The sequence below is a fragment of the Camellia sinensis genome, chromosome 2 (genome assembly GCF_055761805.1).
Source record: "Camellia sinensis isolate YWXY chromosome 2, ASM5576180v1, whole genome shotgun sequence".
Classification (NCBI taxonomy): Eukaryota; Viridiplantae; Streptophyta; class Magnoliopsida; order Ericales; family Theaceae; genus Camellia; species Camellia sinensis.
Window position 1 is genome coordinate 201,022,815 of NC_138962.1, and position 20,516 is coordinate 201,043,330.

Sequence of the window (20,516 nt, forward strand, 5' to 3'; positions counted from 1 at the left end):
TAAGTTTGGTAAACATTCTAAAGAAATAAGTCTATGCAAAGAATTAAAATTAACAAGTCCTAATCTACCATGACATAAAAAAGAAGACTATAAATAGAAGATGTGTTCTTATTGTTAATAGCCAAATTTGGTACAACAGGTAATACATTGAGCTTAAACAGCCCATCACCCATGTAACCTTGCTCCGCATACATTCCACGCTTGGAGAGTACAACCTTATCAGATCAAAGACTAATCTAAACCCATTCTTGATCAACAATGACCTAGAAATCAAATTTTTGCGAATCTCCGACACATAGAGTATATTGTTAAAAGTGAGTTCTTTCCTCGAGGTCATTTTCAACATAATCTTTCATTATCCTTCTACAGTTGATGTGGAGAAGTTTCCCATAAAAAGTTGTTCCCCACTTTCTACCACTTTGTAGGTTGTGAATATCTATTTATCTGCACAGATATGGCGGGTTGCTCCACTATCTACCTACTACTCCTTGGGATTGCCCACCAAATTTTCCTCAGAGACTACTGCAGCAAGGTTGATGTTTGTCACTCCATCGGAAAGATAAAAATCCTCGGCTATGTTGGCTTGTGCTGGCTTTTTGCTTGAACTCCCTCCGTCTTTGCAAACGTGACAATTCTTAACATGATGACCATCTTTGCTGCACACAAAACACTTGCCTTTAAATCTCTTATTGAACCCGGTGTTGATCCCTTTGTTGATCTTACTAATGGATCCTTGTTTGGAACCATTGCCATCATGCTTCTGCTTTTTGTTGTTGAACTTTGGCCCTTGTCCATGTTCCACAACATTTGCTTTAGCCTGTATGACATGATTTCTTGACTTGTTATCGGAACCACGGTTGTCCTCCTCAATTCTGAGTCGCGCTATTAGTTCCTCTAATTTCATCTCCTTGCACTTATGTTTTAGATAATTCTTGAATTCTTTCTAGGATGGTGACAATTTTTCAATGATTGCCGCTAGCTGGAAAGATTTACTGAGAACCATTCCTTCCGCATGTATGTCATGGAGAATTAATTGGAGATCTTGAACCTAGCTAATAACTGTCTTAGAATTTATCATTTTAAAATCCAAAAAGCAACCGACAATAAATTTCTTTGTATAGGCATCCTCTGTCTTATATTTATGAATTAAAAATTCCCACAGTTCTTTTGTAGTGCTTTTGACATTAGCACAACAAGTGTAGGGGTCGAAGTAAAAACAGTCCCAGTACTGTTTGTTTCAGTTGTCATATTTCTGATTAAATAATAATACACCAATCACAAATTTATACATAATAGAATTTATACACAATAGAATTTATACACAAAATATACAGAATAATATTTTGTAACAAAATTCGAATGATAAACAGTATATGACTACTATGTTATCAAAGAAACTATTAACCAGTATATTACTACTATTTAAGAAATTAAACAGTGTATGACTACTATTTAATTTCTCGAAACAAAATATTTGTCTGTCTAACACACAAATAAAAATAAAATTAAAAAACATAAATCTATTTTAAGATTGTTATTACCACAGTGGATGTGTGTATATGTAAATAAATATATAAATAAAATAAACAACAAAATAAAAATAGATAATCCAAAAAATAATTTAATAAATTAAATTCTGAATTAAATGCTTACAGGAACTTTAAACGTCGAGCTTGTGTTGGACACACTCTGCTTAAAGTAGATTATGCCCTCGCTCCGGTGCTGCGAGATTTAACGGCGTCTACTTCCCAGGATGCAACAACTAACACTTGATTTGCAGCACTACAAAATCAAGTCTGGTGAAACAAAACTCTACTGTGATTTTCTCTTTTTCTTTCTAAATTAAAATGCAGAACACATGCAGAAACAAGAGGATGAAAAGAGAAAGAAGAATGAAGGAAATTCAATGATTAAACATTGTTGGAAGACAGGCTATTTATAGAAACCTGGTGGTTTTTCAAAACAAGTACCAATAGGAAAAAAAAACCTGTTCGGAACAGGAACAGGTCTATTCAAAACAGAAACAGATCTGTTCGGGTGGTATTAAACCTGTTCGAGTGGATTTTAACAGGTATGAACTTGTTTGGGATTTGTTTGGGTGAAGGAAAAAATCTGGACCAATTTATTTTGAATTTTGAAACCAAAATTAAAAAATAAATAAATACAATTCAATGTTTTTGGCCAAAAAATATAAGTATTGGGTCAAACAAGCCCAACCCAACCCAACCTCACATCCGCGCCCAAGCCCAGGTTTAGCCGAACCTAGCCCGACTGGACGGAGGCGGCGCATGTATGCAATTTTTGTTTTGGGTCCAATGGGTCTAGCCCACTTTATCTATAACCTCACCCTTCCACAAACTTGGGTATCCCTTGGGGCCCATCCCAAGTATCCCAAGCCTGAGTTTATATACACATATAAATTCTTAAGCCTTTCCAATATGGGGATAAGCACATTTCACAAATGTGTAGGAAATTTACCTAAAGTTATATCCACGAACCCGAAAATGCACGTTGAATTTTCATTCATCCGGAAATGGTTTTGTGCAACCAAATAGACGATGTTATTCACTACGCGGCATTAAACATGAATGCAATTAGTAATGTTAAAAATAACGCTTGGGTCTCACTTTAATTAATGCTCAAAGTTAACAAAAAATAAGATTTTTCCAAAGTCATTTTCCAACTAAATAACAAACGGGAAAGGCTATTGCTTATACTAAAAATATGGTGTATATAAAAACTAGTATTTGGTAAAGTTTTAGAATTATGATTTGAGAATAGAGTTGTATTTTGAGTTTGTGAGTTTTGAAATTATTATTTGAGTGTGGAAAATTTGTTTGGTTATGAGTTTTGAATTGAATTTTAGAGGAAGTTTCGAGTTTTTGAAATTAGAAAAGTTATTTGATTCAAAAACTTACAACTCATAAACAAACACACAACCCAAAATTCTATTCAAAACTCATATAAAAATTTAAAAATTTTCAAAAATATTTTTTATTTGAATATAAAAAATAACAGGTACAAAAAAAATCATAAAAAAATTTTAAAAAATCCAATCATATTTTTTATTTACAATATAAAAAATAACAGGTGAAAAAAAAACTGTTTCGGATGTCCGAGAGGACAATCGATCAGACTGAGTTTTTAAAATGTCACATTGGAATCAACATTTGAAAACCGAAACCAGACACGGCATTGAAAAATGCATTGGAATCACATTTTAAAAGCATAACCAAACACATATAACTTTTTACTTCTCACAAAAAATATAATTTTAATTATACATAACTTTAAGGGTGCACATCATAATTCTATCATTTATAACTATCATCACAAAAATTTGTAACTCTCATCACAAAAATTTTTAACTTTCATTAGAAAAATTATAACTTTTATTACGATAGGTAAGTGCACATTGTAATATTTTTCATTGTAATAATTGATAGAATTTTGTTAATTTCTTTTTATAATTTTGAATCAACCCAAACATGAAATAAGATATATAATCTAAATAAATAAAAATACTAATTCCATCTAATTTAATTCATCCAAACAAATATGTCCTCAAGAGTTTATTTATGGAATAAAGTTAGCTATGCCTTTGACTAAATTGAGATTTAGAGTTGTTTTGAGGATTAATATTTTAATAATTTTTTAACATTTTATAAACAAAAGTTGTAAAGGACATAAATTTATAATTTATAATTTTTTCATAATAACTTTTTAACTTTCCCTTAAAATTATGACTTCTCAAAAATAGGCTTATGTTTTACGTGGTTTAGTTGGATCTTTTTGTTTCCCCTAGGGAAAGAAAATCAGTGATACATATGACTATGTTTTTATTTATAATTTTTTATTTGAATCTTAATAATAAAAACAAAAAGACATGTCTCTTGATTAAATTATATTTATTTGCACTAAATTTTTTGATAATTACATATATCTCTGTTGAAGTTTATAAAATGACACTGTTGTAAACAACACTGTTGTTCCTTTTAGTCTTTTTATCCATTATAGATTCTCTAATTATTTTTGTTTGTTTTTTTTTTTTTTTTATGAGTGGGTGTCTGGCTCAGTTTATGCACACTTCGACTAATCTTGAGACCCACGTAAAATGCCCCTCTATGTGGATCACACAGAGCCTGCGGGTGTGACCTCAAGGAGCGTATTGCCCGTAATGGGAGTTGAACCTGAGATTTGGAGAGAACACACTACTAAACCCTAAATTGCACCCACTAGGCTAATTTGTTAATGAGATGTTAACAAGGGGAACATAATTTATTTATCAAAATAATAATAATAAGTGAAACAGAATTTGCTGAGCTCAATTTGTTTTATTCTAATTTTTCATTTTTTTGTCTTATTTTATGTGCAGACGTAAGAACATCTTCAATGGCAAATGTTATAATATTATTGCCATTACTATAATTTGGCAACGAATAGTAGAAAATGGTAGAATTATAACAATTGTGCTCCAATGGTCAGATATTATTTTAGCAGAACCAAACACTGAAACTGTTGTCTTGGGTCTTCCGGCTGGTCATCTTAAACACACCAGTTCTTGTGTTTGGTTCTACAAAAATGGCAATTTTGCAAAAATTTATCTATTTTGCTAGGAGAAATGGAGGTTTTGCTTATGGCAGCTACTAAAACTTGTATCCAATTTGGCACCGACATGGGGTCATTACTGTGCCCCCGTGTTTGGTTCTACAAAAATGGCGATTTTGCAAAAATTTATCTATTTTGCTAGGAGAAATGGAGGTTTTGCTTATGGCAGCTACTAAAACTTGTATCCAATTTGGCACGGACACGAGGTCACTACTGTGCCCCTTCCCTGCTGTGTTCCCACTGTGCCGTAAAATGACACAGTTTCACCCCTTCTTTTTTTTTTTTTCTCCTCCATGTTCTCACTATGTTTTTTGGCAAGATAAATTACACTTTACCCTAAACCTAAACCTAAACCTAAACCCTAAAATAAATATAAAAAAAATTAAGAATTAAACCTAAACCCTAAACCCTAAACCCTAAAATAAAAAATAAATTTTAAAAATTAAACCCTAAATCCTAAACCCTAAACCCTAAAATTAAAAAAAAAAAAAATTTAAGAATTAAACCCTAAATCCAAAAATAAAAAAAAATAAAAAAATTTTAAGAATTAAACCTAAACCCTAAACCTTAAAATAAAAAAATAAAATTAAAAAATTAAACCCTAAATCCTAAACCCTAAACCCTAAAAATAAAAATAAATAAATAAATTTTAAGAATTAAACCTTAAACCCTAAACCTTAAAATAAAAATAATAATAATAATAATTAAGAATTAAACCCTAAATCCTAAAACAAAAAAAAAATTAAGAATTAAATCCTAAACCCTAAACCCTAAAATAAAAAATAAATAAATTTTATCCCTAAATCCTAAAATAAAAAAATAAAGAAATTTTAAAAATTAAACCCTAAACCCTAAAATAAAATAAAAAAATAAAAGAGAGGAAACTGAAACTGTGTCGTTTTAGGCACAGCAGGGACACAACAGGAAAGGGGCACAGCAGTGACCCTGCTTCCATTTGGCACAAGTTTTAACATTTGTCAAATTTGACAGCTACCATATAGCACTATTAGAGCACCATTTTTTTCTCCAGCTGCCAAATTATAACAATAACAACTTCAATAACAAACCATTAGAGATGCTCTAATGCCCTCCATATTCCTCCCAAACTTGGTAAAAATGAAAGAACATAGAAATTTGAGAGCCTTCCCAAAAATTAATGTTTCTGTTCTCAATTTTTTTTTTTTTTTTTTTTTTTTTTTTTTTTTTTTTTTGCCTGTTGCCTATCCAACGGTTTATGTTTCAGGCTTAAAGCAACGATTTTAAATAAGATTTTTATATTTTAAAAGAATTATAAAATTTATTTTTCTTACTTTTGAGATTAAAAAAATGTATTAATTAAAAATTTTACTTTAATTTTTTTTTATTTTCATTGGTCTAATTGATATTTGAAGGATAAAATAAAATTTCAAATAAAGTTTGAGTGTCACCTCAATATCTTCTATTTGATTTAGACGGAAGGTAATTGCATGGGTCAAATTGATATAAAATTACATAAGTTAAGTGTAAATTAATATAATAAAAAAGACAAAACTGAATTGATTATTCAATGATAATTTAAAGGATAAAAGACATCAGTTCCTAAAATATGCGTTCTTTTTTATTTTAATCCATTAAGTTTTAATTTTGTCATTTTAGTTTTTGAAGTTGTCAATTTAAATCAATTTTGTCCTAACTCTAATGCCTGTCTACATTGATTAAGGGAACAATACCAATAAATGACATTTTTAGTCCATAAAATAAGCATTCATTGTCATTTTAAATATCAAAGTTGTCAATTTGAGTAAATTTAATCATAGTTGTAATCAATGGAGTTAGCTAACAAGGGGTGTTAGTATAATTTTAAGGATTAAAGGGGATGACAGTGATATGTCAAAAAATAGAGGAGGGGCATTTGCCCAAGTCTAATTAGGCCCAAATTGCATATAAATGTGTTTTTTGTTTTTTGTTTTTGTTTTTTTTGTGCAACTAAATTAATTAATTTGTTAAAATTAGATTTTTTTAATATAAAATCATTAGTAATATCAAAACAAATAATTTATATAATGTTAAAGAGATAGGAATTGAAGAACTGGTGTGCAACTATAATCTATAGTGGTCTTTATAATTTCGGAGTCAAAAATGAAAATATATAAGATTTTGTTTTGTGTTATGAGAGGGTAATTTTTGGGAAAATTGGGCCGAACTTCGAGTTTGGTTTTGAGGCCCAAAACGCAGTGGACTAGGTAAAAAGGCCGTACAGAATACTCCGGCCCAGAAGGGCAAAGTTACTCCGGCCTTGGGAAGACAAAGCTACTTCGGCCCAAGGAGGCAAAATTACTCCGGCTCAAGAAGAGATCGTTACTTCAGCCCGAGGAAGAGTAAAATTACTCCGGTCTGGAGGCAATTCACAGTTAGGCCGGTCTCAGAGTTAGTCCGGTCGCAGTATGTTCTGAGAAGGCCGGTGTCGGAATTAGTCCAGTCGTGACTTACATTGGTTAGGTCGGTCCGAACTTGTTACTTGGAAGTTTGATCTAAGCGCATCAAGGTCGAACAGGGCAGCCGAAGTAAAGAGTTGGAGGAGAAGACCGAGCTAAGGATAGTTCGGCCTTCTGTGGCTCGGTATAGCCAAGTTTACTTCGGTCAAAAGGAAGTTCGGCCGTAAAGAAAACCATCCCACTTGGTTTAAGCAGTGGGGGAGGGTGTAAAAGGATAAGCATTATCCTTAAGAGATTGAATCCTAGGAGGACTCTGTATGGAGAAATACAAGTCCTACTAGGATTGTGCCATATGAAACTTATAAAAGCTCACAAGCATCACCTTGGAGGAGGTAATTGAACATAATCTTTCTGAGAACTTAGAGCTTTGTCTATTTGTCAAGTTTTCTGACTTAGGCATCGGAGAGGTTTCCGGCACACACCCGCCGGCTAGCTCACGTTTGTGTTTTCAGGTGACAAAGCGACGTCGTACGGAGAAGCGTGGACTTGGTCAACAGGATTATACGAGGAGAATTATTTCCTCCCCGTACAATTGGCGCCGTCTGTGGGAAGAACAGACAAGAACAAAAATCTCTTGACTAAGCTTCTCCTTTTCTCATTCAATGGCACACATTGAAGACTTGCCGCAGTCCGCCGTCGACGGACTAACTCCAGAAGGGGGCGCAAGGCGTGAGGGATTACCTGCTGTCCCTCCCATGGCGGACTTGGAGCCCCAACAACATAATTCCAGGAGGAGCGGCAGGGGAAGGCGGAATGGCAGCCCTCGTCACTCTCAAAGTCCCGACAGGCAAAGGAGGAGGATTGATCCTCAAGTCCTGGAAGATCGCGTAAAGGAACAGGATGAACTGATTCGGAGGATGGCGGCGGACATGGAGGCCTTGAAACGCCAGATGAAGACCAAAGATGTGGCGACAGGAGAGGGGCGCAGGCACAAGACGCCCCCTCGCCACTCAGAGAGTCGTAGTAGGAATACTACACCTTCCCAAAGAGAGAGCAGAAGCCTCAGGACAGGCGACACTCACTCCTTATCTTCAAGAACTCGTCACTCCAGGTCTGAAAGGACGAGATCCGAAAGATCATACACTGAGGGAAGCACGTATTGGCCTTCACATTCACACCAAACCAGATCCAGACAAACCGAGCTACCCAGGTCATCCGACTTACGAACCGTGCTAGAAGAAAAAGCACGATGCAAGGAGGATGCCAGGGCAAGGGATCCACACCGAGTTTCAGCCTTACAACGGTTGGCTCCTCGGACGCACGGAAGCGTCGAGGTTGGAATGCCAATACCGCGACCGGCCTACGAACCAACGGACAAGGCATTGGCAAGACTACAGACTTCGCCGTTTGTCCCAGCGATCGAAAACGCACCCCTACCATCAGGCTTCCTTCAGCCGAAGTTCAATACATATGAAGGGAAGACGGATCCGTATTCTCACCTGAGCCACTTTCGCCAAGTCATGGCTGTGTACAGGCGAAACGAGGCCCTAATGTGCATACTCTTCCCATCAAGTCTGGGCGACTTAGGCCTGACTTGGTTCGAAAAACTCCCAGAGGGCAGCATAGCCTCCTGGGCCCAATTGGCAGAAGCGTTCGTAACAAGGTTTCGGACAAATACTAAAACACCGGTGGAGATAGACCAGTTACTCTCCATCGACATGGGTGAGAAAGAAACCCTCAGATCTTACAACAGTCGCTACTGGGAAACATTCAACCAGATTGGAGACTGCCCCACCAATCTAGCCATTGCGCAATATAAAAGAGGCCTACCAGTAGGGAACCGACTAAGGGATTCAATTACCATGACGCCACCCCTCACCATGGAGGCCCTGATGGAGAGAGTGCATCAGCACATCAGGGTAGAAGAGGATGGCGCACGTGCAAAGGCGAAATCTAGCACTACCATAGTACCAGAAAAGAAGACCTCAGCAAAGGTCAATACAGTAGATAGACAGAACAAAAATGGACGTGGCAGACGAGATAACGGAGAAGACCCAGACAAAAGATGGCTGAGAATTCGCACTGCCATAACCACGGTGTTCAAAAAACCAATATATCGGATTCTGAGCGAAATCAAGGATGAGCCTTTTGTCAAGTGGCCAGCCAAGCTTGGGGAAGCTCAGAAGAATTACGACGACAGATCACGGTGCACCTTCCACAAAGAAAAGGGGCACCGAACTGAGAATTGCACGCCCCTAAGACAGCATTTAGAAGAATTGGTGGCAGCAGGCCACTTGGACGAATACATTGAAGGAGGAGCGCAACCGGCCCCCCAAGATCATGACCAACCCAACAGAATGCCAAACGACGCACCACCGCAAGGCATTATCAATGTAATTCATGGAGTTTTTGAACCTGAGCGCGTATGCGAGCTTAGAGGTTCAATCAAGAAGGCTGAACACTTTAGGGAAGTATTAAGTTCCCAACCCGCCATCAAGAAGGGGAGGACAGAGGCAACAAACGTCATGTCCTTTTCGGATAAGGACTTGGAGCGAATTTACTGCCCCCATAATGATGCCCTGGTTGTCACTCTCCGAGTCAAGGATTTTGACGTCAAGCGGATTCTGATTGACCAGGGTAGTTCATGTGAGATCATGTATTACGACACATTCAAGCAACTAAAGCTGCAGGACAAAGACTTGGCTCCCGCAGTTTCTCCCCTGATTGGATTCAACTCCATGCCAGAGTGGCCTGTCGGCAAAATAATCCTTCCAGTCAGAGCAGGAAGTGTATCAAAACAGGTGGAGTTCTGGGTATTGAAGGTCCCCTCCACCTACAACATCATCCTGGGCAGAACATGGCTGCATGCCATGCGTTCGGTAGCGTCATCATATCATCAGGTAATGCGGTTCCCCAATGACGCCGGTATAATCGAAGAAGTTTATGGCGATCAGATCATGTCAAAACAATGCTTCGCCACAGCAAATGGGAGCCGAGCTGCCAAAGGATATGTTCATTCGGTGGAGGAGCCAGAAAGTAATGAACTATTCGCGGATGTCGGCAAAGAGGCTGATCAGAAAGCGGTGGAAGACTTGGTGGAGGTAAAAATAGATGAGAAGAACCCGGATAAGTTCTTCTTGCTTGGCTCATCATTGTCCAGCGCTGAGAGATTAGAGGTCTTGGAATTCTTGACTTCTAATATCGAAGTGTTTGCCTGGACACCTTACGACATGCCAGGCATTGATCCAAACTTCATCAGTCACCAGCTCAATGTCCACCCATCCGCCAGACCAGTCATTCAACGCACGCGCAGATCGGCACTCCACCACGCCGAAATAGTGGCAGAAGAGGTAGGCAACCTGCTGGAAGCAGGAGCGATAAGGGAAGTGCACTACCCAAAATGGATCTCCAACACCGTCGTAGTGCCAAAAAAGAATGGTAAATGGCGTGTCTGCGTCGACTACAAAACAGTCAACAAAGCGTGCCCAAAAGATAGCTTCCCTCTACCAAGGATAGATCAACTGGTGGACTTAACGGCAGGACATAACCGACTTAGCTTTTTGGATGCATACAGAGGCTACCACCAGATCGCCATGCATGAACCAGACCAGGAGGTCACATCCTTCACAACACCAAGGGGGTTATATTGCTACAAGGTCATGCCCTTCGGCCTAAAGAACGCAGGGGCGACATTCCAAAGGATGGTCACCAAGATGTTTGAACCATTGTTAGGCAGAACAATGGAGGCGTACATCGACGACATGGTGGTCAAAAGCAAGGATAAGAATGACCATCTGAAAGACTTAGGCGAGATGTTCCAGATCCTGAAGAAACACAAGTTGCGTCTCAACACATCCAAATGCGCATTCGGAGTTGGATCTGGCAAATTCTTGGGCTTCCTGGTGACCAACCGAGGTATAGAAGCAGACCCCTCTCAGATCAAAGCAATCCAGGAGTTGGAGAGACCAAACTCAGTCAAAGAAGTACAGCATCTCACTGGAATGGCAGCTGCGCTAAACCGGTTCATAAGCAGGTCGTCAGACAGACTACGACCGTTCTTCCAAGCTTTAAAAGCCAAGTTTGAGTGGGATGAAGAATGCGACCAAGCTCTGGAAAGCTTGAAGGAATACATGTCTTCCCCACCACTACTTGTAACTCCAGTTCCTGGTGAAGAACTCTTTTTATACCTGGCGGTGTCTCAGCACGCAGTTAGCGCAGTGTTGGTTCGTGCAGAAGGAATACAACACCTGCCCATCTTTTATGTAAGCAAGACATTGTTGGGAGCCGAAACAAGGTACTTGCCCTTAGAAAAGCTAGCATTAGCGTTAATGATGGCATCTAGAAAGTTGGCGCATTACTTTCACGCCCACACCATAGTCGTCCTCACAGCCTTTCCACTAAAAGCTCTGTTTGAAAGGGCGAACTTCAGTGGGCGAATTTTGAAATGGGCAGTAGAGTTGGGACAATTCGACATCAAGTTCCAACCAAAGACCGCAATAAAAGCCCAATCCTTGGCAGACTTCGTCGCAGAATTCACCCCTGGAAGTCATCATATCTGCCCAGTCGACCTGACTGACACAACCGAACTAGGGACGGAAGTTGACGCCGGAATAGCGCAACCCCTAGTAGAAGGTAGTCAATCAAGCACCAAGACAGACCATGCTAAGGATAGCAAGGAAGAGACAGACAAAGGCTTGCCAAAAGTTCAAACAGAGGACGAAGGACAGATAGCCAACATGGACCTTGAAGATAACACCATTCTAGACCTCACGGCATCATCTGATCCTTCCACTTGCTGGAAATTATTCGTTGGAGAGATGTGGAAGCTCTTTGTGGATGGAGCATCCAACCGACATGGCGCAGGGCTTGGCATAGTCCTCATCTCTCCAGACGGTCTGGTTATAGAGCAAGCAATCAACCTTGGCTTCCCAGCATCCAACAATGAAGCAGAGTATGAGGCGCTTATCGCAGGACTCAAGTCAGCACACTTCATGAAAGCAGCCGAACTAATGGTATACAGTGACTCTCTGCTGGTGGTAAACCAAATTTCGGGCGAATACGAAGCAAAGGACGACAGAATGGCCAAGTACCAAGAGTTAGTCAGAACAGAGATCAAGAAGTTTGATGTGGTAAGGATAGAACAAATTGGCAGGGAGGAAAACAGCCGAGCGGACGAGCTAGCAGGCCTGGCCTCAATGGCAGATACATCGATCCCTCATCCATTACTCATCGACTTCTTACCAAGACCAAGTATAGAAGACCCCGAAGCAGAAGAAGTATATTGCACTGAATTAGGCCCTTCATGGATGGATCCCATCATCCTGTTCCTAAAAGACGGCATCCTACCAGCAGAGAAAAAAGAAGCCAACAAAATAAGGGCAAAGTCGCAGCGATTTTGGCTATCTCCATCTTTGGCATTATACAAGAAGTCATTCTCTGGGCCTTACCTCAAGTGCGTTCATCCCAGCAAAGTAGAAGCCTTCCTATTCGAAATACATGAAGGGGTATGTGGAAGTCATCAAGGGGGAAGGTCGCTCGCCTACAGGGCTATTTCGCAAGGATATTGGTGGCCATATATGCAAGCAGACTCAGAAAAATATGTGAAGAAGTGTGAAAAATGCCATAAATTCGCGCACCAAATACATCAACCAGCAAGAGAACTCCTACCTTTAACTAGCCCATGGCCTTTCGCAATGTGGGGCTTAGACATAGTAGGACCACTTCCAACAGCACCCGGAGGCAGAAAATTCTTTCTCGCAGCAACAGACTACTTCACAAAGTGGGTGGAAGCAGAAGCATTGGCGTCAATCAAAGAGAAGGATGTGAAGAAGTTTGTTTGGCAGAATATTATCACTCGGTTTGGCATACCAAAAGCACTGATCTCAGACAATGGAACTCAGTTTGACGGCAGGATCTTTAGAAGCTTTTGTGAAGAGTACAAGATAGAGTTCTACAATTCCACACCGGCATATCCCCAAGCAAATGGGCAAGCAGAAGCATCAAATAAAGTCGTCTTGGATGGACTAAAGAAAAGGCTAGAGAAGGCAAAAGGCAAGTGGGCAGATGAACTTCCTCATGTTTTATGGGCCTACCGCACCACACCTCGGCGATCAACAGGAGAAACACCATTCTCCTTAGCATATGGAATGGAAGCGGTGATCCCACTAGAAGTTGGCCTCCCCACAATTCGAAGCGAAAATTTTGATCCAGACTTAAATGGAGAAGCCATAGCCTTAGAACTCAACCTTGCAGAAGAAAGAAGAGAAAGAGCATTGGTCCACATCGCCTCATACCAACGAGAGTTAATCAAAAAATACAGCAAAAAGGTTCATCCAAGACAATTCAAAATTGGCGATTGGGTACTGCGCAAAGTAATGGGAAACACCTTGGTCCCAGGAGACGGCAAGTTAGGCCCCAATTGGGAAGGTCCCTATAAGGTGGTTGGGTTAGCCGGCAAAGGGGCATACCACCTAGAAGACAAGGATGGCAAGGCAATCCCTAGGCCATGGAATACGGCCAATCTCAAGTTATTTTACTTTTAGCTTTTCTTTTTTAAACATGTAATTTTCTCTTCCTTCAATAAAATGAGCTATTCTTTTTGGCACAAATTACTCTTTGTAAAAATTAGCTTTCAAGACTTGAGTATATGGCAAACATGTTATTCTAAGTTAGCTGGAAAAAACTAACTTAGAGGTTGGCTGGATTAAACCAACACCCTTCCTAAGCCCAGGATAAGGATCCAGGCTGCAGGACATTTGGTCAGAATAACCAAAATACTATAAGTTGGCCGGAAAAACTAACTTAGAGGTTGGCTGGAATAAACCAACACTTGTTACTCTTCAGCCGAAGTAAGGGTAAGGCTGAAGGGTGGTTGGCTGGAATAAACCAACTCTTGTTACTCTTCAGCCGAAGTAAGTGTATGGCTGAAGAGTGGTTGGCTGGAATAAACCAACTCTTGTTACTCTTCAGCCGAAGTAAGTGTGAGGCTGAAGAGTGGTTGGCTGGAATAAACCAACTCTTGTTACTCTTCAGCCGAAGTAAGTGTATGGCTGAAGAGTAGTTGGCTGGAATAAACCAACTCTTGTTACTCTTCAGCCGAAGTAAGTGTGAGGCTGAAGAGTGGTTGGCTGGAATAAACCAACACTTGTTACTCTTCAGCCGAAGTAAGTGTAAGGCTGAAGGGTGGTTGGCTGGAATAAACCAACTCTTGTTACTCTTCAGCCGAAGTAAGTGTATGGCTGAAGGGTGGTTGGCTGGAATAAACCAACTCTTGTTACTCTTCAGCCGAAGTAAGTGTATGGCTGAAGGGTGGTTGGCTGGAATAAACCAACTCTTGTTACTCTTCAGCCGAAGTAAGTGTATGGCTGAAGAGTGGTTGGCTGGAATAAACCAACTCTTGTTTCTCTTCAGCCGAAGTAAGTGTAAGGCTGAAGAGTGGTTGGCTGGATTAAACCAACACTTAATACTCCTCAGCCGAAGTAATTATGTCGGCTAAGGAGTGGTTGGCTGGTAAGTATAGTTTAACCAACCAAAAACCGAAATAACACTTGGAGTAATAGGAGACATTACAAACGCAAGCATACACACAATAACCGGAATAAGAGACGTAAAATTTTTCATTCAAAGAGAAGTCATTACAAGGGGGCTTAATTCGGTTACAAAGGAGAAAAAGTAAAAAATCAAGAGAAAAGTTCATCAATTTCAGCGTCGAAAACCGCATCGGCATCAACTTGAAGACCAGTCTCCGGAGGGAGCTCATTCACACTAGGATGAGCCACTTCGGCTACGGTTCCACTGGGAGGATCAACAGTTAGGTCTTCAGCAGTGGGCACCGACCGAACTGGCTGGTCCACATTTTCGGCCGGAGCATCTTCATCAGAGGCATCATCAGAGTCAGAGTCTTCCAAAAACTGTTGTTGCAGAGCAGCCGCATACTCCGCCAGGGACTCCGGTATAAAATAATCTGGAGGGTTGAAGACCTCGGTCTGTTGATCTTGACCGAGCTTCTCCACTGCCGCCCTCCAGCCGCATTTAAAGAACAGCTCCTTTGCAGCGTCACATTGTTGGACGTAGGCGTCTTCGGCCTTTTTGTAACCTTGTTTATAGCCCTCCTTTTCGGCCTCCACCATGTTTTTTCTTAATTCACCTATTTCGGCGTCTTTCCTCCTCTCAAGCTTCACCAACTCCCGCAAATACTTGTCCTTCATAACGATGGCAGCTTTCTGCTTCTCCGCTTCCGCCGAATTAACTAGATCGGCAAGACGGCCGTTTTCTGCTTCTAGCTCGGCCATCCTCTTTTCGGCTTGTAGTAGTTCGGCCGACTTGGCTTCGGCTTCCGCCATTGCCTGCCTTGTGGTTTTGCGGAGCTCTTGGACTTTCCTATAAGTGACATTGTTCTTTTGCAAGGCCTGGCAAAACAAAAATCCCATCTCAGCCGAAGTAAAAGTTTGAAAAATTTTGACAGGAAAAAGCAGACAGAGCTACTTACCAAAATCATGGACTTGGAAGCAGACCGAATTGATTTCATTTCGGTGTTCAGTTGCTTCAAGTGGTGCTCCATGTCCTTGGGGAGGCACACACTTTTGGCCAGGTTAAAGGCCAGTTGGTGGTCTTTTTCAGCCACGACCGAATCAGTGGCTTTGATGTTTCGGTCATTGAAGATCAAAGGCGGAGCCCACTTCGGAGAACGAGCTCGGTCAGTTTGCTCTGGTTGGGACGCAGGATGAGGACTTTGGGGGACGGTTTCGACTTCATCAACAAGTTGTTGTTCGGCTGACGTAGATCGGGCGCGTTTTGAAGGGCGAGATGAAGAAGGCCGTTGTGAAGGAAGGGCCACGACGGCAGGCTGCACCTCAGTAGTTGGTGTTACTTCGGCTCTAGTTGTTGAAGTAAGAAGGGCCCTGACTCTGCTCTTCTTTGCCATTTCTTCCTCAGCGGTTAATGGAACAAGTCTTATCTCGGGCAAAGTTGGGTCCGGCTCCGGTGCTTCCTCGAGAAGAAAATCGGTTACCTTTGCTTTCCGTCGACCGCTGTAACGGTAGGTCGGTTCGAAATTTAAAAGCTTGGCCCAATCTCTTTCTTTAACCCGAAATGCGGCTCGCAAAACGCCGAGGTTAGGATAGCTATACAAGGAATGGAGATGGGCGAAATCTGCAAAAAAGAGAAGTGTTAGTTCGGCTAATAGACTAAACAACCGAGATAACTTACAAAGCAGAAGACCGAAGTAAAATTACCAGGCTCTCCCATTTTCCAATTTATAGGCCGGCCAGGAATTTGAGCTTGAAAATCCTCAAAATTCCCAGAGACCCAGAAGAAGTCATCATCATTAAGGTCTTTATCCGGTGTGTGCTTAATTATCTTCTCTCGGCGGCGGCGAATCCTAAGGTAATAAACCCACCCAGCATTCTTCGAGCCGATGGAATACTGATGGAATATTTCGGCTAGGCCGAGGTTTAAACCGGTCTGGTGATTTAGGGCGGCTATTCCCATTATGATACGGTATGTATTGGTAGACAGTTGGGTGGGGCACAACCTAGTCTGTCTAAGAAATTCGCAGATTAGCGGTTGAACAGGAAACCGTAGTCCGGTTTCTATTATGGATTGAAGGGTAAAAGGGACGAAGCCTTCATTGTCCCAGGGAGTAGCATCTTTCTTGGCCAATACCAGTTGGACATCATCAGGAATCTGGTAATCATTCCTAAATTCGGCCATGCCACCGGGGGTTTCGACTAAGTATCTATACTTACCCATTTGTTGTATAATTTATGAATAAATTATTTCGGTTCAAAAACTAGGCTCAGTAGCTAGGTTGAGCACACGCAGGAGTGCTTGGGCAACCTAAGTCTGCAAAGTAGAAAACAAAGGGGTTAAGCACAGATCGTTGGACCGCGCTACAAATTATAAGCAAGATATACAAGCCCTACTTCGGCCTCAAAAAGTTGGCTCTATCTCGGTTCTTCAAAATGGTTGGTAGTTCGGTTTGAGTAGTTTGCTCGATAGACCGGTTAAACGTCTAGGGGCAGCTTTCTGAGTTCGGTCTAAGGAACTAAGAAAGATGGTCTAGCCCCAAGACCTAAATCGGTTGCAGTGTGAATAAAATTACTTCGGTTAAGCCTCTAGGGGCGGCTTTCTGAGTTCGGTTTAAGAACTAAGAAAGCCGGCTTGGCCCCGAAAGCTTAGCTCGGTTATAGACCGAAGTACCTAGATCGGTATGTGCAAGCTTGGTCGGTGATCTTATCTTGGCTAAAAGTGGTTCGGAAGAAACAACTGATATTCCTACAAGTTCTAGTTCGGTTATTGACTACAGAGATCTACCTATATGGGGGCAAACAGGATCCTAGTTCGGTTGCTATGTGATTTTGGATCTAAAATTGGTTTTCTACGTAATAGTTCATACACGCGTAGAGTTCTACTGGTTTTTTCACAAAAGTACAACAGCAAAGCAACAGATGAAGAAAAGTGTTTTCAAAAGCATACAAAACAAAAGCAGACGAAAAAACAAGAAGGATAGGCTTGCTTACCTGTATAAGAGAGAAGCTAGAAATGGAGGCAATGGCAGCAATGGAGGCACGAACACAGCAAACTCAAAGACTCAGGAACCAGGGGAGAAGAGAAAGTGAAGAATAGAAGGTGAAGTGATTCAAGAAGGAGAAAGGCTGTTTTGTGAAAAGGGAGAGAGAAAAAAGGCGGCAAAAAGAGGCGGGAACAGTACAAAAATTCTGAAGGACAGCGTGACAGTTGGCCACTGCCTATCAGAGTTTGCCACGTGTCACGGGAATGGGAAGCGATACAGTCGCTGTGATTGAAGAGACGTTTTGACCGGACATAGTTGTACCCGAGGAAAACTTAGCTCGGCTGGAAAGGCTAAAGGGTTTTTAGCTCGGCTGAAAAAGCATGACAAACTCTAGCTCGGCTAGAAGGCTGGTAATCCCAATCATGTTGCACAGATGGAATTAAGGGGCAATTGAGAGGGTAATTTTTGGGAAAATTGGGCCGAACTTCGAGTTTGGTTTTGAGGCCCAAAACGCAGTGGACTAGGTAAAAAGGCCGTACAGAATACTCCGGCCCAGAAGGGCAAAGTTACTCCGGCCTTGGGAAGACAAAGCTACTTCGGCCCAAGGAGGCAAAATTACTCCGGCTCAAGAAGAGATCGTTACTTCAGCCCGAGGAAGAGTAAAATTACTCCGGTCTGGAGGCAATTCACAGTTAGGCCGGTCTCAGAGTTAGTCCGGTCGCAGTATGTTCTGAGAAGGCCGGTGTCGAAATTAGTCCGGTCGTGACTTACATTGGTTAGGTCGGTCCGAACTTGTTACTTGGAAGTTTGATCTAAGCGCATCAAGGTCGAACAGGGCAGCCGAAGTAAAGAGTTGGAGGAGAAGACCGAGCTAAGGATAGTTCGGCCTTCTGTGGCTCGGTATAGCCAAGTTTACTTCGGTCAAAAGGAAGTTCGGCCGTAAAGAAAACCATCCCACTTGGTTTAAGCAGTGGGGGAGGGTGTAAAAGGATAAGCATTATCCTTAAGAGATTGAATCCTAGGAGGACTCTGTATGGAGAAATACAAGTCCTACTAGGATTGTGCCATATGAAACTTATAAAAGCTCACAAGCATCACCTTGGAGGAGGTAATTGAACATAATCTTTCTGAGAACTTAGAGCTTTGTCTATTTGTCAAGTTTTCTGACTTAGGCATCGGAGAGGTTTCCGGCACACACCCGCCGGCTAGCTCACGTTTGTGTTTTCAGGTGACAAAGCGACGTCGTACGGAGAAGCGTGGACTTGGTCAACAGGATTATACGAGGAGAATTATTTCCTCCCCGTACATGTTACTTGTATATATAGATCAATTTAAATTACCTTAATAACATCCAATTGCTACTAATTTAGAGGATAAAAGACAGATTTAGTTCTTAAAGTATGTAGTTTTTTTTTTTTTTTTGTCATTTTGATTTTCAAAATTGTTAATTTGAGTCAATTTAGTCATATGTCTAACATCCATTTACATTGATAATGGGAAAAGTACTATAATCCTTTGTCAAAAATAATTTTTGTTCCTAAAATATGTATTTTTTGTCATTTTAATCTCTCAAGTTTTAAATTTTGTCACTTTGGTCCTCAAAGTCGCTAATTTGAGTAAGGACCAAATTAACTCAAACTGACAATTTTGATGACTAAAATGACAAAATTTAAAATTTAACAGACTACAATAGCAAAAAATGCATAACTTTAGGGACCAAAAATATCTTTTATTCATATTCATGTTATCAATATAGAAGAATGTTAGACCTAGAAATTGACTCAAATTGACAACTTTGATGATCAAAAAGGTAAAGTTGAAACTTAATGGACTAAAATAAAAATAAAATAAAAATAACGCATACTTTAAGGATTAAAACTGTCTTTTGTCTTAATTTATATGCATTTTTATATAAATAATTCGGTTTCAAATTGCTCACGTTGTTCGATGTCTTTACCCAAGCTTGCTTTAATGTAATTTGGTTTTTTTAATTTTTGTCCAAACTCGCAGCAAATTCAAAAATATTTTGTCCAAAACTAAAAAAGTTACATTAGGTTCGAGTTGACCTCGCCCAAGTTGCACTCATAATGTAGATAGATGCTGGAGATAAGACCAAATTGACAATTTTGAAGACTTAAATGACAAAAATTGAAACATAAATTACTAAAATGACAAAATACGTATACTTTAGGAGTTAAAACTCTCTTTTTTCTATATTCTCGTTATCAATTTAGACGAACGCTAGACATAGGATCAAATTGATTCAAATTGACAATTTTGAGAGGCATAAAAAATGTTGGAAAAAAATGTCTTGAAATGCAACTAATTCATGAACCATAATTATAATCTCTATAAAAATTTAGGAAAAAAAAACAACTAACTAGCTAACTAACCACATAAAGTTGACATTTTGAATTAGATCCTCAAGAGCTGAAATTTCAGATGTCATTCTTAAATAGTATCACACCACAGCTAAACAACAATTATATGTTGTCACTTGAATGATTGACCCAAGAATCGAACTTAAGACCTCGGGTAGATAGCCCAAGATCTTATCGACCACGCACCCCTTGGCTTCCCATTTGAAAACTTGATAGTATCAAAGTTGAAGTTTTTTTTTTTTTTCTTGAAATATTCTATAAAAAAATAATAAATTTGAAAATTGATCCACTTTTTAAACTATTTGAGAAACTAAACCACTTTTAAAATCGTATTTTGAACAGGTGATTTTAAGTTAAAATTGCATGTTTTTTAAATCACATTTTGAACATACAATTTCAACTTGAAATCGCATGTTCAAAATGCAATTTCAAGTTGACATGGATAACGACGCGTTGGTATGGCAAATTGAAATCGCATGTTAAAAATACGATTTCAAGTTGACACGACTTTTGTTGCGATGACGTAGCAAGTTAAAATTGTATTTTCAATATGCGATTTTAATATAAACTCGCATTTTAAAAATGTGATTTCAAGTTGTG

The 20,516-nt window shown here is 39.9% G+C and overlaps 1 protein-coding gene across 1 annotated transcript; it reads right to left on the reverse strand.

Annotated features, from left to right (window-relative positions):
- Window positions 1-481: 481 nt before the first annotated feature.
- LOC145819359 (uncharacterized) lies at window positions 482-16,772 on the reverse strand. Its single transcript, XM_082913343.1, has 5 exons — window positions 16,769-16,772; window positions 15,511-16,172; window positions 15,118-15,430; window positions 14,738-14,985; window positions 482-817 (listed from the first exon to the last, which is right to left on the reverse strand). The coding sequence occupies exons 1-5, from the start codon at window positions 16,770-16,772 to the stop codon at window positions 482-484; spliced, it is 1,563 nt and encodes a 520-aa protein (XP_082769469.1).
- Between the last annotated feature and the right edge of the window lie 3,744 nt (window positions 16,773-20,516).

Excerpts from the sequence above, each read along its gene's own strand:
- LOC145819359 (XM_082913343.1), bottom strand. Across the intron at positions 14,986-15,117 it reads AAAGGAGGGCTATAAACAAG|ATTATTTTATACCGGAGTCC; the intron begins GTTACAAAAAGG and ends TCAACCCTCCAG. Across the intron at positions 818-14,737 it reads TTCAAGTTGATGCCGATGCG|GCTAAAGCAAATGTTGTGGA; the intron begins GTTTTCGACGCT and ends CATGTCATACAG.